Consider the following 23,897-nt stretch of genomic DNA (forward strand, 5'->3'; position numbering starts at 1 on the left):
GTTGATAAGAATGTTGTTTATTGGTCCAGTGGTGAGGATTTTTGTTTTCTTTACATTGAGATGCAATCCATACCAAAAGTTGTGCTCTTTGATCTTCATCAGTAAATATTTTAAGTCCTCTTCACTTTCAGCAAGCAAGGTTGTATCAGCAGCATATTATAGGCTGTTAATGAGTCTTGTTTTTCTTGATGCCATGTTTTTCTTCATAAAGTAAAGGATAAAATTCAAACTCCTAGTGAATTTCTTGTGCACCCCCTTTATGATTCACCCCTTGCCTGTCTCTGTAGCCTCATGCCTGGACTTTTCCCAGGGTTTCACATGGTCCCATGCCGTAATCCGCAGTTGGCTCATATCACAGAACACATTCAGTTGTGACTCTGTCTTTGCACACACAGCGTCATTTTCCTGCCCATTCACACACCTCGCCATGTCCACTGGATCCCTGTGCCCTCCCCTAGTGCTCAGCTCAAGTGCACTCATACCTCTTCGTGGATCCTTTGGTGCAGTCTTTTTCTGTGGTTTTCTGCTGCACATTATAAATAACATTTGTCTCAGTACAGTATATATATATATATATTCTCCACTAGTGTAAACTATAAGGGTAGAAATTTATAGTTTCAACTCTTTATCCTCAGTGCCTGATACTTATTTAGTAAACATTCAATAAGTATTCAAGAACAGAATGAGTCCCCATTTTCTGGTGACAGGAATATTTTCAAGAAAATCTTAAGACTAGAATATGTTGTGCCATATTTAACAAACACTCATTGCTTAACATGCATTGAACTGCAAGTATGTACTGACCTTGAGATAAAAGCAGCGAAAAGTGTTATCATCAGGTAATGATGAATCGTCATGAGATTTTGGCATGTTTTGCAGATCAAGGATCTGGATTTTGTGTAACTGGCAAAATTGAAGCCGGTTATATCCAGACTGGTGACCGACTGCTAGCCATGCCTCCTAATGAAACTTGTACTGCAAAAGGTATGCCTCAACCAGACTCGCTTGCTAAACAAACCTTTAAGACAGCAGATTATTTTAAGTAGTTTAGTTATTAACTCTTACTGAAACTGTAACTAACTGTCAAAGTGAAACTAACTGTTGAAGATTAAGATGTGAAAACATGAACCGATTTTTTTTTCTGTTGTGACTGTGTGTGTATATGTACATGTAATATTCTAATTGTGGTAACATCTTCATTGATTCAAGAAGTCTGGTTAGGGTTTAATCAATTGTGTAGACACACCTGACAGCTACATCTCAAATCTTAATGTGCAGCAGAAAATAAATCTGAACCCAGCCTAACACTGACTAGTCACTAGCAAAGCGGACTGCTACCATCTGTTGTTTTGTAGTGTGCATTTCAGAATTATGGCCCGTTAACAGCCTTCATCATGTTTATAACAAAAAAATGTTTTACAGTTAAATGTTAGTATGCAAATATGCAAATAACTATGCAAATGCAGAAAAACCTAATATTGAAAAGCGTAATTGAATGAGTGCAAGGTACCACAGCCTCCTCTCCTTTTGCTACTAGATGGAGCCTGTATCATTTCTTAATGGCCAACCACTCTTTCTATCTTGCCATCATTTGGTCTTGCATAGACACAGTAGTTCTTTTCCTGATTAAAGGTTTCTAATTCCGTATTCCTTCAATGTGACTTCTAAGTAAGTCTGTGACTTTAATATATAACTTGAGGTCTATGTCTTACCTTTTAATAAAGCAATATTATTTGTAGCAATTTTAAGCTAAAACATGACCTATTGAAAAAAAAAATTTTAAGTGTCTATGTTTTTCCTTCTGTTGTTTTAATTTATAATATATAGTCAGAGTTGTACCTGACTACCTTATAAATTTTATTGTACTTGTAGTTAGGCTAGGTCAGTTTGCTCACTGTCAAAGCAAGTTTATTGACGATGACAAGAAATTATCGAATATCTGCTTAGGTGTAACATATTGTAACTTAAATTTAAAGATCAATAAGGTGATATTTGCAAGTGGAGCCCTCAGCTTTTGCTTTTATTGTGTGTGTTTTTTTAGATAATTAAGAGCTACTTTTTTGAAATATTAATTTTTTTGTTAGCAAGTTGTTTTGAGAGCAAGATAATCTTTTTTAGTAGTCAGCAATTATGAATTAGACTATGATACTAAATGTACCAGACTTTACAGATTGGTTCCTTCATGAACCCCAAAATCATAATTCCCAGATTTCATAAGCTTCCTGGAACTCCCTAAAACTCTACTAACTGCCCCTTAAGAGTATGCAGTGTGGGGAAAATGCATATCTAAAGAACAATTTGGGTAGATTATAATTTACTAAAAGCATGTTAATCAAGAACTGTGCTCAGTAGACAGTGTACACACTGTCTTCATTAAAAGGCCCAGTTCTAATAGAAAAAGTCTCCATAAAATTTCCCATATATTCAGAAAGCCTGGGATCTCTTGTAAAAGCTCTTGAATAGTGTAGCTGAGATTACCCTTTGGAATTGCTTCCCAGGACTACCTTTAGATAGTATAGTTGCATTCAACACCTAGAATAATTTTTAAATGAAATGTTATTATTACCACTATTTTCTTTAGATGATCTCTTTTCATAAACTAGTTATCAGTATGCGGAACTCTTTCTTGGAAGAATTCTCTTGAGCCTGGAATAGTGGAGGGGACTGATGAAGACAGTTAGAATTACTGACTGAGCACGGGTCCCCATGGTTGACTTGGAGAACACAAGCTAGGTCGTCTAATGAAAAGCAAATTCAAGAGAATAAAATATTACTTAATATCTTCCCCAGCCCTATGTTTATGGTGTTAAAATAATTTGAAATGTGTTATGATTAAGCTTGCATCCACTTAAGTAGAACTTGTTTATGTCTAATGAATCTATAAGAAGCTGGTCGTGCAGTGCTTCAGCTCTCAGCTGCTAACCAAAGATTGGCAGTTTGAATTCACCAGCTGCTTTGTGGGAGAAAGGTGAAGCAGTCTGTTTCTGTTCATATATATAGGCCTGGAAACCCTGCAGACTAGTGACCGTATCTACAGAGTCACTGAGTCGGAATTGACTTAAATACTAAATACAATGGATGCTTGTTGTTATTTTTTAATGAATGTATCATTTGACTACATGAGTATACAAATTTTGATAAAATAAGAGAAGAACCAGCCTTTTATAGGTGAATACAAGCCACTCTATGCTTATGGTGGGGTTCTAGAAGAGTCCAGTCTAGAGGAAGTGTGTTGGCCCAATGCTCACAGTAACACTTCTCCGTCTCATTCCATTCATACTGAAAATGTTGAGTAGTGAGTGATGAAGCACAAATCAGCCAAAGTCTCCTGGTTGTTATGAGTTGACATTGAAGTGTTTCATTGTATGCTTTGGTTCTTACTCATTTCCAGGAATCACCCTGCACGATGAACCTGTCGACTGGGCGGCAGCTGGAGATCACGTCAGTCTTACATTGGTTGGGATGGATATCATCAAAATCAAGTGAGTGCCAAAATGAGTCTGAGTGACCACTGGTTTGGATATAGACACAGACTTGGCAATATCCACTGTCTCCTATGAAAGGATTCATATTCACTTTGAATTTCATTTGGTCAAAAGTCAGACACCAGTGGAAGTAGAGGTATGATAGGAAAACCCAATCTATTTAAAATGGGAATTAATACAAATCAGCACTTGTACTTGCCAACTTCTTGATGTGAAATCTGCAGTGTCAAAAATAATGGAAGGTTAATGGTATGAACCATGCTTTATAATCTGTGATTTACTTAGTCGTTATGCTTCCTGATAAATGGTTTTAGAGATTTTCCTGTTGAATGTAAATTTGTTTTCCATCCACCTTTCCTCTTTTTATTTGTTTTGTTACAGTGTTGGCTGCATCTTTTGTGGCCCCAGAGATCCTATTAAAGCTTGCACTCGTTTCCGAGCCCGAATCCTCATCTTTAATATTGAAATTCCTGTCACTAAAGGATTTCCTGTAAGTTTCAAAGTTTCACTGTTACTATTTTATAAAGTCAAAGTAACTTTTCTCTAAAAAGATACCAAGTCTCTTAATAAGCAGTGATGCTATAGTAATTTTTATATCTCATTACTCTCCAGAAAATCATAAATGTTGAAGATGTAAATTATTCCTAATTTTTATTTGTTCCTTTATCCTGGGGATTTTTTTAAAGAGGCATTGCAAAAATATTTCATTATTAATAAGATCCAGGCTTATGATAATAAAATCCACCCAAGGGAAATAGTGAATAATCACTTTTTACTGATGTGGCACTGTAGGCTAATGAGTCAGACTGCAAAGTCATTTGAACTGCAAGGTCGGTGGTTCAAGCTCACCAGCTGCTCCTTGGAAACCCTGTACAGACAGGATCACTGTGGGTTGGAATTGACTCAAAGGCACTAACAACAACAAAAAGCCAGTTAGATCGGCTCTTACTGTTTTGGTTTTGTTTAATAAGGCTTACATGTAAATTTTGTAATAAAAATTAATATGTTGTTACAGGAAAATTTGGAAAACACAAAAAGATAAAATAAGAATGTTCTGTAATGTATAATCCATATTGCTATTTAGATTTCATAGGTACGAGTACGTATTATCCACCCATGAGATTCCTAGATATAGCCCAGGGCTTCTCCACACACGGAAAGCTTAGTGTGCAGAAGCAGCACATTCGGACTCTGGAGCTATGAGGCTGGTCTGCTGGTCATCATTGCTTGGTGTCATTTAACAAGCACTGTATGGGGAGAGGGAGATTTTATACTCTAATTTTACTTGTCCTATAAAATCTGACTTGTGGATAGTAAAAATTTCTTGCTTTATGTGTAGAATGTGGAACCATACTCTTTATCATTTGATGCCTTACTTTTGTTACTTAGCAGATGAATGATTTCTTTTTGCTGATTAGTTTGCATAGTATATAGATTTTGCTTGACAATAAAAATTCTTCTTTTTGGAATTAAATGTTTTGCTTTGAAAATACAAATGGATCATTTTCACTGCATCTTGGAAATAAAAATAAGACTATAGTAGCAACATTTGATCTTTAAACTTTTTTAAGGTAGTGATAGTATGGGAATAAATTTATCTAGCTCCTTTAATTTTAGATTTATTTGTTATTTTTGTATTTAGGCTATATTTGAAATTAAGCAATTAGTATGTCCTTTGCCTATAATCCTTTGTCACTGTTTTTATATACATTTGGTAATATTAAAATTATATTTGTAAGATACATTTAGTACTTTTATAATTATATTCCATTTCTCCTGCATGCTATAAAAGGAGTAAAAGTCCCTCTCCACAAAAGTTGTTATACAGGGCAGTCCCTAGATTAGAAACAATTTTGTATCTAAATCTGACTTTAATTCAGAACAGTTAGGAATGATTCGTGCTTAACATCAGTTAGTCCAATGTTTTACTTAATATATAGTATATAGTGTACCTTTCTTAAAGTTGGACAATGATTGGGCAATGAATAAGGAAGACCATAGAGTTGGTACATTTGAGTTATGGTGCTGAAGAAAATAAACCTGAAGAAGAATATTAAAAGTGCCATGTCCTGGCATGGTGCTGTGGGATAAGCACTGAACTACAAGGTCTGTTCAAACCATAAAGTCATTGGCTCAGACTCACCAGTTCCTCCTCAGAAACTCTATACAGGGTCGCTGTGAGTCAGAACCTACTTGACAGCACTTAACAACAACATTGACGGCCCGAGAAACAAACAAATCTGTGTTGGAAGAAGTACAGTCAGACTGTTTCTTAGAAGCCAGGATGGCTTCATCTCTTGTACTTTGGGCATATTATCAGGAGGGATCAGTTCCTGGAAAAGTACATCACACTAGGTAAAATGGAGGGTTTCAGCGAAAAAGCAGAAAACTCCCAACAAGATGGATTGACACAGTGGCAGCAGTAATGTGCTCAAGCTTAACAACAATTGTGAGGCTGGTACAGGACCAGATAGTGTTTCATTCTGTTGTGCATAAGGCCGCTATGAGTCAGCATGGCCTCAATAGTACCTAACAAAACAACAACAGTGTACCTTTCTCTATATTAAAAGCATTTAACTGTTCCAGATCCAGTAGCAAAACCTCAAGTTTTTAATGCAATAGACTTTACAAGGATTGGTTCACAACTATGGGTTCTACATAAGTTGGACTTTCATAACCCATCGAATGCTTGTAGTTGCTATTTCATTTTTAAATGTTCAAAATTCATAAATTTTAGCCTATGTCTACGCAACCATGAGTTCACTGCTAGCTTATTCTTAGAAAGCAGTCTGTCCTACCGGGAGGCTGCTGTCACTCATGCAAGAGTAATGTCACGTTAGAGGTCAAGAATTCAGTAGTTACTCTGAACAGTAATACTGTCTTCCTGTCTACTAGAGTTTTTTTAAAAATAAACCTGAATTGAAAGTTTTCAGTGCAGATTTGTGATACTCCGCTTGAATATTTTGATCTACAAATACCAAGAGGAAATTTATTTCAGAAAAGACGATAAGTGGACATGTTTTGGAACCTAACGTATTAACTAGCACATTATAGTTTATAAACCACACTGTCACCACCCACCCTGAACTCACACAGTAGTGTTCTCAGTTTCCAGATGCACTGTGGCGGCGGCGGCGGCACAGTGCCTGTGTTCAGGTACGCTTATTTTATAAGCAATTGCTCCATTATTAGTAATTATCGCTAATCTCTTATTGTGCCAAAGTTATAAAATCATCACAGGAAAATAAATATGGATACCATCCACAATTTCAGCTATCTACTGGGAGTCTTGGAACATATCCCCCACAGATAAGGCGTGACTACTGCCTATGACCCTATCACCGTGAATGTACCAATCTTGTCTGATCTCAGAAGCTAAGCAGGGTCGGGCCTGGTTAGTACTTGAATAGGAGACTGCCTGGGCATAATGGGTGTGGTAGGTTTTAGGAGTCCTGGCGAGACACTGGGATAAACACTGGATCTCAAAGTCGGCTTGAACTGCAAGGTTGGTAGTTCAAACCCACCAGCCGCTCATTGGAAACCCTGTATAGGGTCACTAAGAGTCAGAACCAGCTTGATGGCACTTAACAACTGCAATCACTTCTGATTTTTCTGTATGAAGATTTTTTTCATTCGTGTGCAACGAAAGTCTTGTGACCCATACTGCTCTTACATAAGATGCTGTGGAGATAAAAAGTAAATAAAACCTAATTCTAAGTCCTACTTATTTCTTCATCACAACTTGTTTACTTTAGAACTGAGTAAACAGAAGTTCTAAGAGAGCATAGTGAAATATTTGAAGTTCAATCCCAGGCTCTTTTCTTACTGTTTCTTATAAAAGTAATAATAACAATAATTATCCTAAATGATAAATTGCCTTAGTCTTTACAAAACCTTAAGATGGTGTTATCCTCCGGCTTTTACAAAAGAAAAAAAAAACCAGTGACCAAAAGGTTATTTAATTTGCCAGCGTTTACACAGCCAGTGGTGATGTAGGAATGTGACCTTTTTCCCTGTGGCAGCTAAGTGCTTTAGAGTGAGGAGACTTTGTGGAAACACCTGGAGATCTAAAGGACTCTGAGCCGTGGTGCTGGGTTTAATCTGGTCCTGGTGTGGTGCTGTGGGTTCATGCACTGGACTGCAGAGTTGGTTTGAGCTGCAAGGTCGATGGTTCAAGCTCATCAGCCACTCCTTGGAAACCCTATACAGGGTCGCTATGGATCAGAACCAACTTGCCAGCACTTAACAATAACAGCAACAGTATAATTAAATGTCAGGGCTAAAATACAGGGCAGAAGATGTTGAGGTAGACAGATTTTTACAAATGTTACAACTTTTTGTTTTAGGTGCTGTTACACTACCAAACTGTCAGTGAGCCGGCCGTTATTAAAAGATTGATCAGTGTCTTAAACAAGAACACAGGCGAAGTCACAAAGAAAAAACCTAAGTGAGTGTTTTCTTTATTCTTATTAAGTGAATGTTTTACTGAAGAAATAATAAAAAAGTAGTTTAGGCAGATTCCTTCTAAATTAGCCCATTTCTATAGTATTTCTCTTTGTGGTACAGAAACCCATTTTAACTTGTTCCAGAAATCATTTTTTCCCCCAAGGACTGGATTAAAACAAACACAAATGAATACGTCAACTCTTGTTAAAATATAAAAGCTGAATATAATTTTTCATATATGAGTGTGAATTATAAATAAAAATGTAGATGTAAATTTATATGTATGTATCAAGTTATAGGAGTCATGGGGTGATATTTTAGGATAAGCACTGGACTACTAACTATAAGGTTGGCAGTTCAAACCCAACAGCTGCTCCTTGAAAACTCCTACACAGTTCCACTGTGAGTCAGAACTGACAGGACAACATTTAACAACATCAGTAATCAAGTCCTAGATGCTGAAGATGTGGGAGAAAAAAAGGCATTTAAAAAGCCAATAATACTTTTTTTTTCTCTCTAAATGTTTCATTGTAATTATGTTATAGTTTACATGGGAGAACATTAGCTTTATATTCATCCTATTGTATATCATTTCATTGCCATGGTTACAGTCCCCTCCATGCATCATCAACCAACCAAAGGGTATACCTTGGTTATCAGCACACAGCCCCTCTCCCTCTCTGGATCTAGAGTGCCCAGCCGTTCCATCTCTCCACGTCATCGTCTCTGCCTCCATCTCTGCGTCACTGCTTCTCTGGTTAGTGTCCAACGTTCCGCTCTTTTCCCTGGATGGTCCCAGGGACCTCTGCTCATGGACTGCAAAGTCAACCACTCCCCTCCTTTTGCTACAAAATGTCTACTTTTACATTTCCAACCGTCACAGTCAATCCTGATAGCAATTATTCACTATTGTACCATATGAGTGCTATCCCGTCTCCTTTCATCAGCCCCACCCAGACAGATTGGATACTACTCTCAGTGGAGATTCTACCTTTTTTCAATAATACATTTTTGAAGGTGAATTTGCGTTATACCTTGCCTCTACTTCCAAATTTCAGCTGATGGCTTTCCTCATCTTTTGTATTTTTCCCTCAAGAAGAATCATTGCCTTAGACAGTGATCTCCATTCTGTCTTCCCTAGTTTACCCTAACTAAAAGGCATTTCTTCTGCTCAAAGTCCACCTGGAGCCTCAAGCTAAGGTGACCACCTCCACTGTTGACTTTGATTGCCATTCATCTACAGGCCTAGGTGTTCCCCTTTGGGTGAAACAAAATCAGTTTGTTTTTGTTTGTTTTTTTTTAAAGAAAGTACTTCTTGAGAAACTAAGATCTCTAAATAAAAACAAAATACAGAAGACTTGAGACAAATTTTGGAGTCCTGGTGTCATGCTGTAGGATAAGCACTGGACTGCTAACCTCACGATCGGCAGTTCAAACCCACCAGCTGCTATTCGGAAACCCCTTACAGGGCCACTATGAGTCAGAGCAAACTCAATGACAATTAATGACAACAGAGACAAATGTTATAAAACACACATATAAGAACGAGCTAAGAGAAAACTGACAGATCTGTAGAGATAAAGAAGGTGTGAAACCAAAAAGGGGAAGTAGTTAATCTTTCATTGCACTAACAGAGGATCCTAGGACTATCAAGAGGGAAGAGCATGAGTGGAGTGTGGACCCTAACCAGAGAAGATGGAACCAGGGACGAAAGCACAGGGACACAGAGCAGCTGAGGGCTGTAGACCCAGGGAATGAGAAAGGCCGTGTGCCTGTGAGCAGGAGGCGGGCGCTTGCAAAATGTGCCCTTTAGACATTAAATATATATATATTTTCTATGTGTTTTGTGTACATCAAAAAAAAAAAGGGTGGGGTGGGGGAAATAGCAGTAACAAATACTGTTAATCAATGATGGTCTTTTAGAGGGGATTGTAATCATTTCAGTGAAACAAAAAATGATTGGTTGAGTGTAAAACTGATCATCTGTCCTGTGAAGTCACTCAAATCACAATAAAAGCTTTAAAAAATATAAAGGAAATATCTAGGAATCTTATAGAAACATTCTTATAAAAACATAGGAAATACTACAGAACTCTTACCCTAATTCCACTAAAGACTAGTCATTGTCTGGCTTGGCTGCTTCAACTTTGGGGTTTTCCTCACTTCAACCCTGGGGGGAATCCCACCCAGAAATCCCCCTTTTCAGTCTTTGGTTGTTCCCCATCTCTTGCACGTGTGTAGGAGGCCCAGAGGAGAACAGTGGGGTCATGGGGTGGCTGCCAGGGGAAGAGACAGTCTTCCCATTGCTCTAAACCTGCGTCTCCTGTAGTTAGGAAGAAGAGAGGGCACAGCTTTCTCTCTTGAAGATGGTGCTGCATAATGTTCTGAGAAATGCTATAAAGAACTAACACTTTTTGAGGACTCCTCCCTTCTTGTGCTCCGCCGCTGTGCTTCCTCCACTTGGTTCATATTCTCGGTGCACAGGTGAAGCTGATACAATTGCTTTTCTTGTTTTCTAGTTGAGGAAATAGAGGCCTAGATTTCAGATCATTCTCTCAGCCACAGATCTAAAAGCAGCAGGCCCAGGTTGTCACTCAGTCACGTTATTCACATCAGTTGTTTTATTTGGGGACAGAAGCTAGGTTGTTTGATCAGCCAAGTGATTTGGAGAATACTCAATCTGAAGTGGACTCATTATTTCATCCCAAATCCTCCTCCTACTTAAACTCTGCATTCCCAGCTTGGTGGTGGTGGTCTTGTGGATTCCCACCTTAGCTTTCCCTGACCCTCTTCCCTTTGAGCTGAAATGTAGCTGAGTAATTTTCTCTTATTTTTCACCTCACCCTTGGCTGTTTCCCTTCATTCCAGCTTAGGTACGTAGTAAACTCTTGATTATGCTGAATGAAGTTGAACTTCTTAGAAACCAAATTATGAGTAATTTGTGAGTTTCTTAGATGTTATCTTTCATGTATTTGGACATTTGGATATATATTTTTTAGAAATTTATTTGGCACCATCTTTCTGTCCATCAAAGAGGAATTTACAATTGCTCTTTTCTATGGTGTGGCACTGTAGAATAAGTACTGGACTGATAACCACAGGTCAGCAGTTCAAACCCACCAACTGCTCCTTGGAAACCTTACACAGGGTCACTATGAGTCAGAACTAACTCAATTCTAACAGAAAATCCTTCTAGAGTACAGTGAAATAAATTGGAGAATTATATCAAAATGTCTCTTTTGGGTTCTACCCCCAGATGCTCTCTCCCAGTAAGTCTGAGTGGGGCCCATATGTGTTTTTAGGTTTGCTTGTTTGTAAGAAACCCTTTAGCATCTGGCCCATGCCCCATCTAGGTGAGAATGAGAGAAAGGAATTTAGTTTGGTACCAGGAAGTTACTGTCTTCTTTAATTTACAAGCAGGCCTGGTCACCAATTTGAATTTTAGTTGAGAAGATAATAAGGCATTGTAGTCCTCTTTTAAAATGCAAATACTCTCTTCCGAAGGATTAAAACTATTTGTCACTTTTTTTTATTAGATAACTTCTTAATTTCCTAAGAAAGTTCTACAATGAAGGAATGAACTGGAAAGCATTGGTCAGGAGGGACCTTGAGCATTTTAGGTTATAGTGGTCCTTCAAGGGATAGAATTGTGCTCAGAAGACTAATAAAAATATATAGGAACTAGCTAATGTTTCCTAAGCTCAAAATTACTCCTAACATTTCACTCAAATAACCCAGGAAACTCAAAGACTTATCTTCTCATTAAAATTTTTTCTTCTTCTTAGTTTTAAAGACTATGTTGGTTTGTTTATTAGATGGGAAATCTTTCTTTTCTCAGTTGTTGCTATCATATTTATTTACTCACCTCTCCTGCATATCCATTTGTTTGGTTTTGTTGATAGATTATTGACTAAAGGCCAGAACGCATTGGTGGAGCTACAGACACAAAGACCGATTGCTCTTGAGCTTTACAAGGACTTTAAAGAGCTCGGGAGGTTCATGCTGCGCTATGGCGGTTCTACAATAGCTGCTGGTGTCGTCACCGAGGTATTTATTAGTGACTGATTGTACTGTTGATGTCATTAAGTGCTGTCAGGTAGGGTTTCCAAGGAGTGGCTGGTTTGAGCTGCTGATCTTGTGGTTCGCAGTCCAGTGCTGATCCTACAGTGCCACTCCAGGACTGTCCATGCTTTATCCATGGCTCTGATGTCTCTGCTTTTCTTCCACCTTTTAACAATGTTCACAGAGGTCCCTGGGTGAACAGTTAATATGCCTAGCTATTAATGAAGAGGTTAGAACTTCAAGTCCGCTCTGAGGCATCAAAGAGGAACAGCCTGGTGATCTACCTCTGGAAGAGCAGCCATTGGAAGCCCTGTGATGCCAACACACCTGGATCCACCATGATTTGGATTCAACTTTATAGAAACACGTTTTGGTGGGGGACTGAGATTTTGTGCCTTAAACTACAGCTATTGCATAAAAATTTTATATTAAAAATAGTAAAATTTATATTAGAAAACTTAAAGAAATGTTAGGAAGAAACTGGTCTAAAAATGTCTTATAGTGAGACTTTCAAACAATATTCTCACCTGAAAATTGAAGGGAATCTGTTGAAAACTAGGTCTGTAAGTATATAATGAAGTGTAGCACATAAACACCAGTGACCCTAGCATTAGGACTGGTACCAGTCCTCATTTTGAATCGGATAGTCATGTGCTTTACTATGCCAGGAATGACAGCTTGAAGAGGACTGCCATTGTATTCACCATAGAAAAGAAAATTTCAAGATCTGTCCTGAAGTACAAGGCTGTCTGTAATAGTATAATATCCATATGCCTACAAAGAAGACAAGTGGATATCACTATCATTCTACTTTATGCACCAGCCAATGAAACCTGTGATGATGAAATTGGAAATTTTACCAATTTCTTCAGTCTGAAATTGATCAGACATATAACCGAGATGCATTGGTAATTACTGGTGATTGAATGCAAAGATTGGAAACAAAGAGGAAGGATCAGTAATTGGAAAATATGACCTTGATTAGAGAAACGATGCTAGAGATCAGATCACATGATAGAATTTCTCAAGACCAACAACTCATTCATTGCAAAAACCTCTTTTAAATAATATTAAAGGGTCAACTATACACATGCACCTCACCAGATGGAATACACAGGAATCAAATTGACTATATCTGTGGAAAAAGACAGTGGAAAAGTTCAATATCATTAACCAAAACAAGGCCAGGGGCAGAATGTAAACTAGACCATTAACTGATCATATACAAGTTCAGGTTGAACCTGAAGAAAATGAAAACAAGCCACAGCCAAAATATGACCTTGAATATATTCCACTTGAATTTAGAGACCATCTCCAGAAGAACAGTTCTAAATTTGATGCATTAGACATTAATGATTAAAGACCATAAGAATTATGAGATGACATTAAGAATGCCATCCATGAAGAAAGCAAAAGGTCATTAAAAAGACAGGGATGAAAAAATAAAAATGATGTCAGAAGAGACTCTGAAACTTGCTCTTAAGTATAGAGAAACTAAAGCAAATGGAAGAAATGAAGACGTTAGAGCTGAACAGAAAAGGGCAGCTTGAGAAGACATAGTCAAGTATTATAGTAAAGTGTGCAAAGATCTGGAGTTCGAAAGCCAAAAGGGAAGAATATGCTTAGCATTTTTCGAGCAGAAAGAACTGAAAATAAAATTCAAGCCTCAACTTGAAATATTGAGGGATTCTATGGGCAAAATATTTAATAATACAGAAAGCATCTAAAGAAGATGGAAGGAATATATAGCACTGTATCAAGAAGAAATGTTCAGTGTTCAGCCATTTCAAAAGGTAGCATGTGATCAAAAATCTATAGTACTGAAGGAAGGAAGTCCAAGCTGCACTGAAGGCACTGGCAAAAAACAAGGCTTCAGGAATGGATGGAATACAAATAGAAATCTTTGATCACCTGATGTAGCAGTGGAGGCATTCATTCATCTATGCCAAGAAATTGGAAGACAGCTACCTAGACAACTCTCTGGAATAGAGCCATATTTGTGCCCATTCCAAAGAGAAGTGACCTAGTAGAATGTGGAAATCACTGAACAATATCATATCTCATGCAAGTAAACTTTTGCTGAAGATAATTTAAAAAATGGTTGTAACAGAAGTTCCAGCTAGACTCAGAAGTGGGTATGACACAGGGGTATCATTGCTGATGCTAGATGGACCTTGGCTGAAAGCAGAGAATACCAGAAGTTTACCTGTGCTTCATACCAACTGTAGACAACATTGTCGAGAATGAGTATTCTGGAACACGTAATTGTGCTTATGAGGAACCTGTATATAGACTAAGAGGCAGTTGTTCGAGCAGAACAAGGGGATATTGAATGATTTAAAATTAAGAAATGTGAGTGCCAGCGTTGTATTCTTTCATCATACTTATTTAATCTTTTTTTATGTTAAGCAAATAATCTGAGAATTTGGACTTTAGGAAGAAGAATGTGGCCTTAGGATTGGAGGAAGACTCATTAACAACCTGTGATATGCAGATGATACAACTTTACTTGCTGAAAGCAAAGAGGGGTTAAAATACTTTGCACCTGAATGTCAAGAAATGAAAATCCTCACAACTGGACCAGTAAAGAGCATCATGGTAAATTGAGAAAAGATTGAAGTTGGTAAAGACTTCATTTTGCTTGGATCCACAATTTGCATTACTGGAAGCAGCAGTCACGAAATCAAATGACATCTTGTATTAGACAGATCTGCTGCACAAGACCTCTTTAAAGTGCTAAAGAGCTAGGATGTCAGTCAGTTTGAGGACTCAGATGCTCCTGACCCAAACCTTGGTATTTTCAGTAGCCTCATATGGATGTGAAAGTTAGACAGTGAATAAGGAAGACTGTAGAAGAATTTGAATTACGGTGTTGAAGAAGAATATTAAAAGTACCATGGATTGCCAAGTGAATAAACAAATATTTTGTTGGAAGAAGTGTAGCTAGAATGTTCCTCAAAAGCCTGGATGGCCAGACTTCATACTTTGGACATGTTTCCAGGATAGACCAATCCCTGGAAAAGGACATCGTGCTTGGCAAAGTCCAGGGTAAGAAAAAAAGAGGAAGACACCCCCCCCCCCCCATGAGATAGATTGATTCCGTGGCATTAGCCATGGGCACCAATGTAACAATTGTGATGATGGCAGAGCACCGGGCAGTGTTTCCTTCTGCTGTGTGTAGGGTCACTGTGAATTGGAACCAACTAGATGACACCTAACAATAACTAAGTATATAATCCAAGTCATAGGATCTAGACTTTAGGATTTAAATGAATTAGTAGTAATAATTTTTTTATTAGAAGAGTTTTCATTCATTTTTTTCTTTAAATAATTCTCTCTTACTGCATTTAAAATGATCCCTTAAGAACATTCAGTTAACATACTAGCAAGGTTTCAGACATATATCTATTATATAATTCAAGGTGTACTTGAGTTTGGAGAAAATAGCCTTAATGAAGCAAGAAAAAAAATTTTTTTTTGCCACACTACCATTATTACTCTGAATCCTTATAACATTATATTATTAAAAGAACTTCATTATTTTATGATTGTTTTCATAAAATGAAATCAGTTAATTTAATTGGATGTATATATCAGTTTGAACTACAAGGTTGGTGTTTCAGATTCACCAGCTGCTCCCTGAAAACCCTATACAGGGTCATTATGAATAGTCAGAACGGACTCAAAAACACTTAGTAACAACAACATACTTTGAGCACAGACTCTTAAGTTGCATCAAAATGCAGTTATACATATGATGTGTAAAATCTTATTTTTATGTCTCTAAAGCACCAAGACACCTTGTGTACACCATTTATATAAAGTTCGTGAGGAAAGCAGTATAGAGTAGAGGTGAAGAGAAAAGTCTCTGGAGTTTGTGATCTTGCTCTCTGCTGTGCTAGCAACACAAGTATAAAACCTCTCCTTAAATTTGTTTATCTCTAAAAGTGTGAGGATGGAATTAGTTCAGTGAACTTGAGAGACTAACAGCAAGGGCAGCCTCCTAGAGTTGGGAAGTGACGCTACCCACCCAGAGCACTTGGCACAGTCATTGGCAAATAGGAACTATCCAATGCACCTTAGCTGCTACCATTGTTGTCATCCACATTTCAGTGTAATCGGACAAGACATTCTTTATAACTCAGTGGACAAAATAATGGAGAGATTATAATACATCTCAGAAATCACAGGACTGCGGGAGGGGGGATTTTCTCATGTAATAATTAAGTCACTGTCATTTTCTGTTTTTAATAACATGATTGATTAAATTCTAGTACACTTTTCTTCTTATTTTCTCTACAGATAAAAGAATGATGGACCTGAATTTCTGTCCTGTTACCAAATGCAGTGAAACAGCTAACTTCTGTTAGTAAAGAATCTAATTATTCAGATTAAAGGAACAATGTGCAGTTGAAATTTTTAAATGAGGGAAAAATAAAGCTATAATGAGCTGCCAAGAAGTATTAATAATCACTCTAGCAAACACTTTAAGTTGCCAACTGGCAAAGAAAAGCTAATATTGTATAATTTTATTTTTAAAGAAAAATGATTTTTTTCCTTTGAAATTTTAGTGAATGGATTTACCTTGCCGAGATTTATGGAAACTACCAGAACTCTGTATTAGAAGCTATTGACTTATCATGAAATGAACTTTTCTTCAGCCAAACTACAAAATGTTTACAGTTTTCTCTTTCGATTTTCAATTTTACTGCATACTTTTTCAGGAAAAGTAACTAAATTGGATTGTTGCAGTAGTTAATATTTAACCTGTTTTGTGTTGAGCCTAAGAATGTAACAAGTAAACTTTAGAAATCTTAATATGTAATTAGTGAAAGCTGTTCCTTTGGGAACCAAGATATTATTTAAGATGTAGTAGCGCCTTTAATAAAATGCCTTAGTTTGAGCATTGCAGCAAAATGTACTGTGTTTCTTAAACATTGACGAGTTTCTCTGCCAGTATCACTTAGTATGAGTTTGGAGGGGTTGTGGGGTCTTTTCACCTACGAGTTTCCTGGCTCTTTCACATGGATTCTTGCTGCTTATCCTAAAAACCACGAACCAAATGTTATCTCATTAAACAATTTCCATCTATTTTAAAGTGGCTGTGCCTCTAGCCTCGCCTTGCTCTTGGTGGGGGTGGTACAGAGGTGGTGGTCTTCTCTGACCTGGTTGGAAGCATTGCTGTCTGGGGGCTGGGTGGAGGCTTGTGGTGCAGCAGCCCCCCATCCCCACCCTCTGGCTCTGCATTCAGCTCTACTTATAAATTCCATCTTAAAAATCCCACTCTCAGACATAAAGTCTTTTGCTGGAAGGTCGCAGTTTGTGTCATCTTCGAGCCCCCCGCGTCGTATAGAAGCCCCTGTCTTTGTTGTTCCGAGTGCTTTGATAGAGTACTGAGGTGGACTTCCTGGAAGCTCTGTCTTCTGCCTAGAGTTGTGTCTGTGTTTGGCCATATACTGGGCACATCTTTCTGCATCTATCCTTCCTTGTTGGTCCCAGAATGGTGGTCTGTGTGCAGCCAAGGCTCCCTCCCACTATAAAGAAACATGTGGCCTTCTTCCTGGTGAGTGGGAGCATATTAGCAGACAGGCTTCTTTATCCCAAACATCTCTGGCAAAATTCTGTAAACTGTCCTGTATGAAAAATCCTGGTCCTTAACCAAATAACTAACACCCTTCTGGTTAAAATCGACTCAATCATGCCCCTTGGTCAGAATGGATCTTATTAGGCGTCCGGAAGCTTCCAGGATCTGCTGTCTCCTGGAAGTTGGGAGTTACAGAGACTGATAGCCTGTTGGGTTATGGAAAGAAAAAAAGAGCACATACTCATTCTGAGGTACTGTAGGTGAGAGTAATTTCTAAATGGTTCGCTTTGCAGAGCAGCCCTGTTCACCGAATATGTCGAGAAGGTATATTTCACTGGGTCAAGAAAAACTCCTTAACAGATGCTAATGTCTGTCCTCTCCAGGCCTCTGGAGACATAAATTAATGAAGGCAGGACTAGAGCTGTGATTTCATAGCTCGTGGCTGTACCAATCCAGTACCCTCTGTTGTTAAGTGCTATTGAGTTAGTTCTGACTCATAGTGACCCATAAGGTTTCCAAGGCACAACTGGTGAGTTTGAACCTCCAACCTTGTGGTTCATAGTCTAGTGCTGATCCTACAGTGTCACACCAGGAGTCCCACTACAAGAGTTTAATTTTGTGATTCTCAGAACAGTGTTCCTGAGCTGGAAAAGGCAAACTCCTCCTTCCCTCTGTACTGGCCACAGCTTCAAGTCACCCCTCTGGCCCAGCACTGCTCTTTCACCTCCTCAGGGACCCAGGGCCTAGAGTTGCATCATTAGCACAAATTGTGCATAGCATTTGGGGGGGTGGGGGTCCCCCACTTTGACCACACCTTTGCTTTACAGAAGGCTGTCTCTCCCTATATGTGGGGGCAGTATTTGTAAGGCAGAGCATCAGTGAGCTATTTTGAAATTATCTGCTAATGCCAGGGCAGGCGGGCTTACTCTGGTGACAGATGCATGCCAAATGCAATGGTATAGCCCAATGTAAGTGCATTTTGTGTTAAGCTTAACCATAGAGTAAAACATGACTGGGCTATCCTGGCCTCCGCCTGCTGTCCATAGCCTCCCTGGTTTACCTGGCACTGAGAGAGACGGGGGACAATTTCCAGCAGGCTGTGCTTTCATCCACAGTCCCTGACCAGAGTGATCCATGTCGTCCTGTCGATCTGCAAGGGACCGAAACATGCCCAGGAGAAGAGCTGAATGTTAGCAACGATTTGTGATGTCCATCACTTGAAGCCTCTAACATTTTCCAGAAATGACGAGTTTAATATAAATATGTGTTAAGAGGTTATAGGGTCACACTTGAGGTGGGGTCTGGTCTTCATACACCTTGAACTTCACTTTTCTTCCTTGTTGCCCTTTTTGCTGACTTTTTTTTTTTTTTTAATGTTTTTATTGTGAATTATGTGATAGTTTACATGGGAGAACATTAGCTTTATGTTCATCCTATCGTATATTGTTTCATTGCTATCATTCACAGTCCCCTTCATCCATCATCAACCAAAGGGTATACCCTGCAAGCCTGTCCCCCCTTCCCTCCCCCTGCCCCCGGTTGTCAGCACACAGCCCCTCTCCCTCTCTGGCTCTAAATTCCTCCGCCACTCCATCTCTCCACATCATCGTCTCTGCCACCATCTCTGGCATCACTGTTTCTCTGGGTAGGGTCCTGCTCTCCGCTCTTCTCCCGGGATGGTCCCAGGGTCCTATGCTCCTAGACTGCAAAGTCAACCACTCCCCTCCTTTTGCTACAAAACATCTACCTTTATATTTCCAACCCTCACAGTCTCTGACTTTTTCTAACCATCAGCTCTCTTTTACTGATCCTGTCTTCATCATGTCACAGTTCCTTTTGGTTCTATTCTGAGCTCCAAATTTGGACAGCAATGGCATGCCCCCAAGTCCCCCTAAGAGGAGCACATACAACCAAGACATTCCTTGGCATTTCTAATCCATCACTTTTCCTAGCATAATTTTAAGATATGATTGTGCTCACTGAGGAGGCAGAGAGTGAGGGAAGGAGAAAGACCCACATCCTACCACAGACAAGTTGTGGTTATTCCTATGACAACATTTGATGCCCATCCATTCTCCAGCTAGTTCTCAACTGAACGACAGGGTGATATTCCATCTCTGCTATAAATTGGTTCTGACATTGTCTGATACCTCATTTTAAAGTGTTTTCATTGTTAACTGCCTTTTATTATCAGTATCTTTATAAATCTGTTCATTATTTGATTCTTGGGGATTGGTGATGCCGTGGTAGTGGTGCCATGGAGTCAATTCCAAGTCAGTGACCCTACAGAGGGTTTCTGAAGCTGTAAACCTTTACAGGCGCAGACAGCCTCAGCTTTCTCCCACAGAGCATCTGGTAGATTTGAACTGCTGGCCTTGTGTTAGCAACCCAGCTTATAACATGCTACCTGGGCTCCTTCATGTTAGTGATACCAAGTTCCAAATTCAGTGTTCTTGCCACGTAGACAATTTTTCCACCAATCTCTCCCATCATATTGTCCTCATGAAATACTTGGAGTGAGTGGGTTCACATCACAGCATCGTTTTCATGCCCCTTGCATTCATTTCCATTAATTTCTTCCCATGAAGATGAAATGTTCTAGGTACACTGACAGTCATACATGCAGCTTATGGAAACTCAAGTATATTGTAAGTCAGGGACTACCTGTGTATAACGTTTTGAGTGGGAGAGAAAGATTGTAGACCCAGGAGGACACGAAGCCATGTGAAATGAAAGTACTTGTCTACCTGTCTATATAAAGAACTCTGGTAGCGTAGTGATTACCAGTCAGGCTGCTATCCCCAAGGTCAGCAATTTGAAAGTATCAGCCATTCCATGGGAGAAAGATGAGGCTTTCTGCTCCCATAAAGATTGACAGTCTCGGAAACCCTATGCAGGATTGCTATGAGTCAGAACCGACAGTGAAGGGTAACGGATGCTCAGAAGGAAAATGCTTGCTCTTCTCCACATTATCCACGTTCATTCTTACATCTGGGCAGGAGCGCTGTGGATCAGCTTGGATAGTGTTCACATCTCCACTGCCTCCTGTTACATCATGCTGCTCAGGGACCCTGTGTGGCTCCTGAGGTTTCTCCTCTGATGCTGGGCCTCATTAACCTGGCCTGCAGGACTCTCTTGTCACCAGGCTACCCAGCCGCTGCTGCCCAGGGGGAGAAGTGTGCAGCCCCTGCAGAGGCTCTTAGCTCTGATGGCAGGCCTTCTGCCCAGTGGCACCCAACTGTGCCCTGCTGTAGGAAGACCTCCAGGGGGTACACTCAGGCCTCTGCCGGGTATAGGCATGTACTACATACAGCTCTCATAGCTCTCCTTGCAAGTTTCCTGCTCTAACGCACTGGGATCTCCCTCTGTAGGTCTGGCAAGTTCGCCACCACTGTCTTGTGCCATCTTCAGTGTGACCACTCTCCCTTGTGGGTCTGGGGGTTTCTCAGTGAAGGGACGCTGTTTCCAAAGGACATGCTCCACTCCAGACTTTCTGAGAATAGTGAGGTCACCTTGAACTGCTTTGAGATTGGCCCTTATATAAACCGATTCCTTGTCAATTTCAAGACAGGGTTCTCCAGTAGGACAATGAATCAACCAATCCCCTCAGTATACCATAAGCCACGATTTGCATAGAACCAGACAAGCATTTTGTGAGAGTTATGATTTGTCACACTGGTAACTTGTGTGTTCCTGTGATCCTGGAAGCTATGCCACCAGTATTTTAATTACCAACAGGATCTCCCATAACAGAGACGTTTCAGCTGAGCTTCCAGACTAAGACTAAAAAGGAGAAACGGACTACTTCTGAATATTTAGTCACTGAAAACCTTACGAATAGCTGTGGAATACTGTCAGATAGAATCAAAATGTTGAAACATGATGAAGAACACTAGAATATTGTCAGATATAGTGCCGGAAAATGAGCCACTCAGGTTGCAAGGCACTCATAATAAGACTGGGGTAGAGTTGACCCATGATGACATGAATGGAGTAAAGCCTTCAGGATCTTCATTTGCTAATGGGCACAACTCAAGATAAAGAGAAACAGCTGTAACCATCAACTAATAATCAGAACATGGAATGTATTAAGTATGAATTGTGAAAACTGGAAATTGTCCAAAATGAAATGGAACACATAAACATCAATATCCTAGGCATTAGTGATTGAAATGGACTGGTTTTGCCCATTTTGAATCTGACAATCACATGGTTTACTATGCCAGGAAAGAAATTGAAGAGGAATGGCATTGCATTAGTCATCAAAAAGAACATTTCAAGTACATGTGTCTGTGATAGGATAATATGCAAATGCCTACAATGAAGACCAGTTAATACAACTATTAATCAAATTTATGCACCCAGCACTAAAGCTAGTGATTATGAAATTGAAGAATTCTATCAACTTCTTCAGTCTGAAATCGATCAAACATGTAATTAAGATGTATTGATAATTACTGGTGACTGGAATTCAAAGGTTGGAAGCAAAGAGGAAGGATGTTGGAAAACATGACCTTGGTGACAGAAACAATGCTTGAGATTGCATGATAGAATTTTACAAGACCAATGACTTCTTCACTGCAAATACCTTTAAAAAAATCAACATAAAAGATGGAATACACAGAAATCAAATTGACTACATATGAATAAGTCCACAAGAACCAAAATATGACTTTGAACATATTCCACCTGAATTTAGAGATCATCTCAAGAACAGATTTGATGCATTAGACACTAAAGACTGAAGACCAGAAGAGTTGTGGGATGACATCAAGAATATCATACAGGAAGAAAACAGTCATATAGAAGACAAGGAAGAAGGAAAAACTCAAAATGGGTGTCAGAAGAGACTCTGAAACTGACTCTCCAGCATACAGATCCTAAAGTAAATAGAAGAAATCCTAAAGTAAATAGAAGAATCCTAAAGTAAAAGAGCTCAACAGAAAATTTCAAAGAGCAGCTCTAGAAGACAAAGTCAAATATTATAATGAAATGTGCAAAGACCTGAAGTCAGAAAATCAAAAGAGAAGAACATGTTCAGCATTTCTCAAGCTGAGGGAACTGAAGAAAAATGTCAAGCCTTGAATTTGAATTGAAGGATTCTATGGGCAAAATATTGAATGATGCAGAAAGCATCAGAGTCACTGTACTAAAAAGGAACGGTCAGTGTTCAACCATTTCAAGTGGTAGCATAAGATCAAGAGCCAATGATACTGAAGGAAGAAGTCCAAGGTGCATTGAAGGCATTGGCAAAGAACAAAGCTTTGGAAATTGATGGAATACAAATTGAAATCTTTCAACAAACTGATGTGGCACTGGAGGCACTCACTCATCTATGCCAAGAAATGTGGAGGACAGCTAACTGGCCAAGTAGGTGAAAAAGATGCATATTTGTGCCCATTCCAAAGAGAGGTGACTCAAGGGAGGGCAGAAATCATTGGACAATATCATTAGTAGCACATGCAAATACAATTTTGCTAACGATAATTCAAAAAAACGATTGCAACAGTACATTGATGGAGAACTGTCAGATGTTCAAGTCGGATTCAGACAAGGATGTGGAGTGAGGGATAGTATTGCTGATGTCAGATGAATCTTGGCTGAAAGCAGAGAATGCCAGAAAGATGTTTACCTGTGCTTTATTGACTGCAAAGGCTTTTGATGGTTTGAATCATGACAAGCTATGGAAAACATTACAGAAAAATGAGTATTCCAGAATGCTTAATTATGCTCATTAGGAACCTGTACATAGACCATGAGGCAGTTGTTCAAACAGAATAAGGGAATACCGAATGGTTTAAAATTAGGAAAGGTGTGAGCTGTACTTACTCAATCTGCATGCTGAGCACATAATCTGAGAAGCTGGATTATATGAAGAAGAATGTGGCGTCAGGATTGGAGGAAGACTCATTAACCACCTCCGATATGCAGATGATACAACCTTGCTTGCTGAAAGGGAAGAGAACTTAAAATACTGATGAAGATAATAAAACAAAACAAAAAACCCACAGCCTTTGTTATGGTTTGCAGTTCAATGTAAAGAAAACAAAAATCCTCACCACTGAGCCAATAAATACCATTAAGATAAATGAAGAGAAGATTGATGTTGTCTAAGACTTCATTTTGCTTGACTCACCCATCAACACTCATGGAAGCAGCAGTGAAGAAGTCAAACGACGTATAGCATTGGACAAATCTGCTGCACAAGACCTCGGGTTGAAGAGCAAAGATGTCAGTTTGAGGGCGAAGGTGAGCCTGACCCAAGCCATGGCATTTTCAGTAACTTCATATGCATGCAAAAGATGGACAGTGAATACAGA

The 23,897-nt window shown here is 39.1% G+C and overlaps 1 protein-coding gene across 2 annotated transcripts in view; it reads left to right on the forward strand.

Moving 5' to 3' along the window:
* Positions 1–16,762, forward strand: part of HBS1L (HBS1-like (S. cerevisiae)) — a 112,308-nt gene extending 95,546 nt beyond the window's left edge. The window contains exons 12-17 of one of the 2 annotated variants that reach the window (XM_006834641.1): positions 880–984; positions 3,392–3,482; positions 3,867–3,975; positions 7,832–7,932; positions 11,834–11,978; positions 16,296–16,762. In XM_006834641.1, coding sequence (XP_006834704.1) covers positions 880–984; positions 3,392–3,482; positions 3,867–3,975; positions 7,832–7,932; positions 11,834–11,978; positions 16,296–16,307 — 563 coding nt within the window. In that variant the 3' untranslated portion in view covers positions 16,308–16,762. The remainder of the gene's footprint in view (positions 1–879; positions 985–3,391; positions 3,483–3,866; positions 3,976–7,831; positions 7,933–11,833; positions 11,979–16,295) is intronic. The other variant, XM_006834640.1, reaches the window with a different exon arrangement.
* Positions 16,763–23,897: the final 7,135 nt, after the last annotated feature.

Source organism: Chrysochloris asiatica, unplaced genomic scaffold (genome assembly GCF_000296735.1).
Source record: "Chrysochloris asiatica unplaced genomic scaffold, ChrAsi1.0 scaffold00013, whole genome shotgun sequence".
Lineage (NCBI taxonomy): Eukaryota > Metazoa > Chordata > Mammalia > Afrosoricida > Chrysochloridae > Chrysochloris > Chrysochloris asiatica.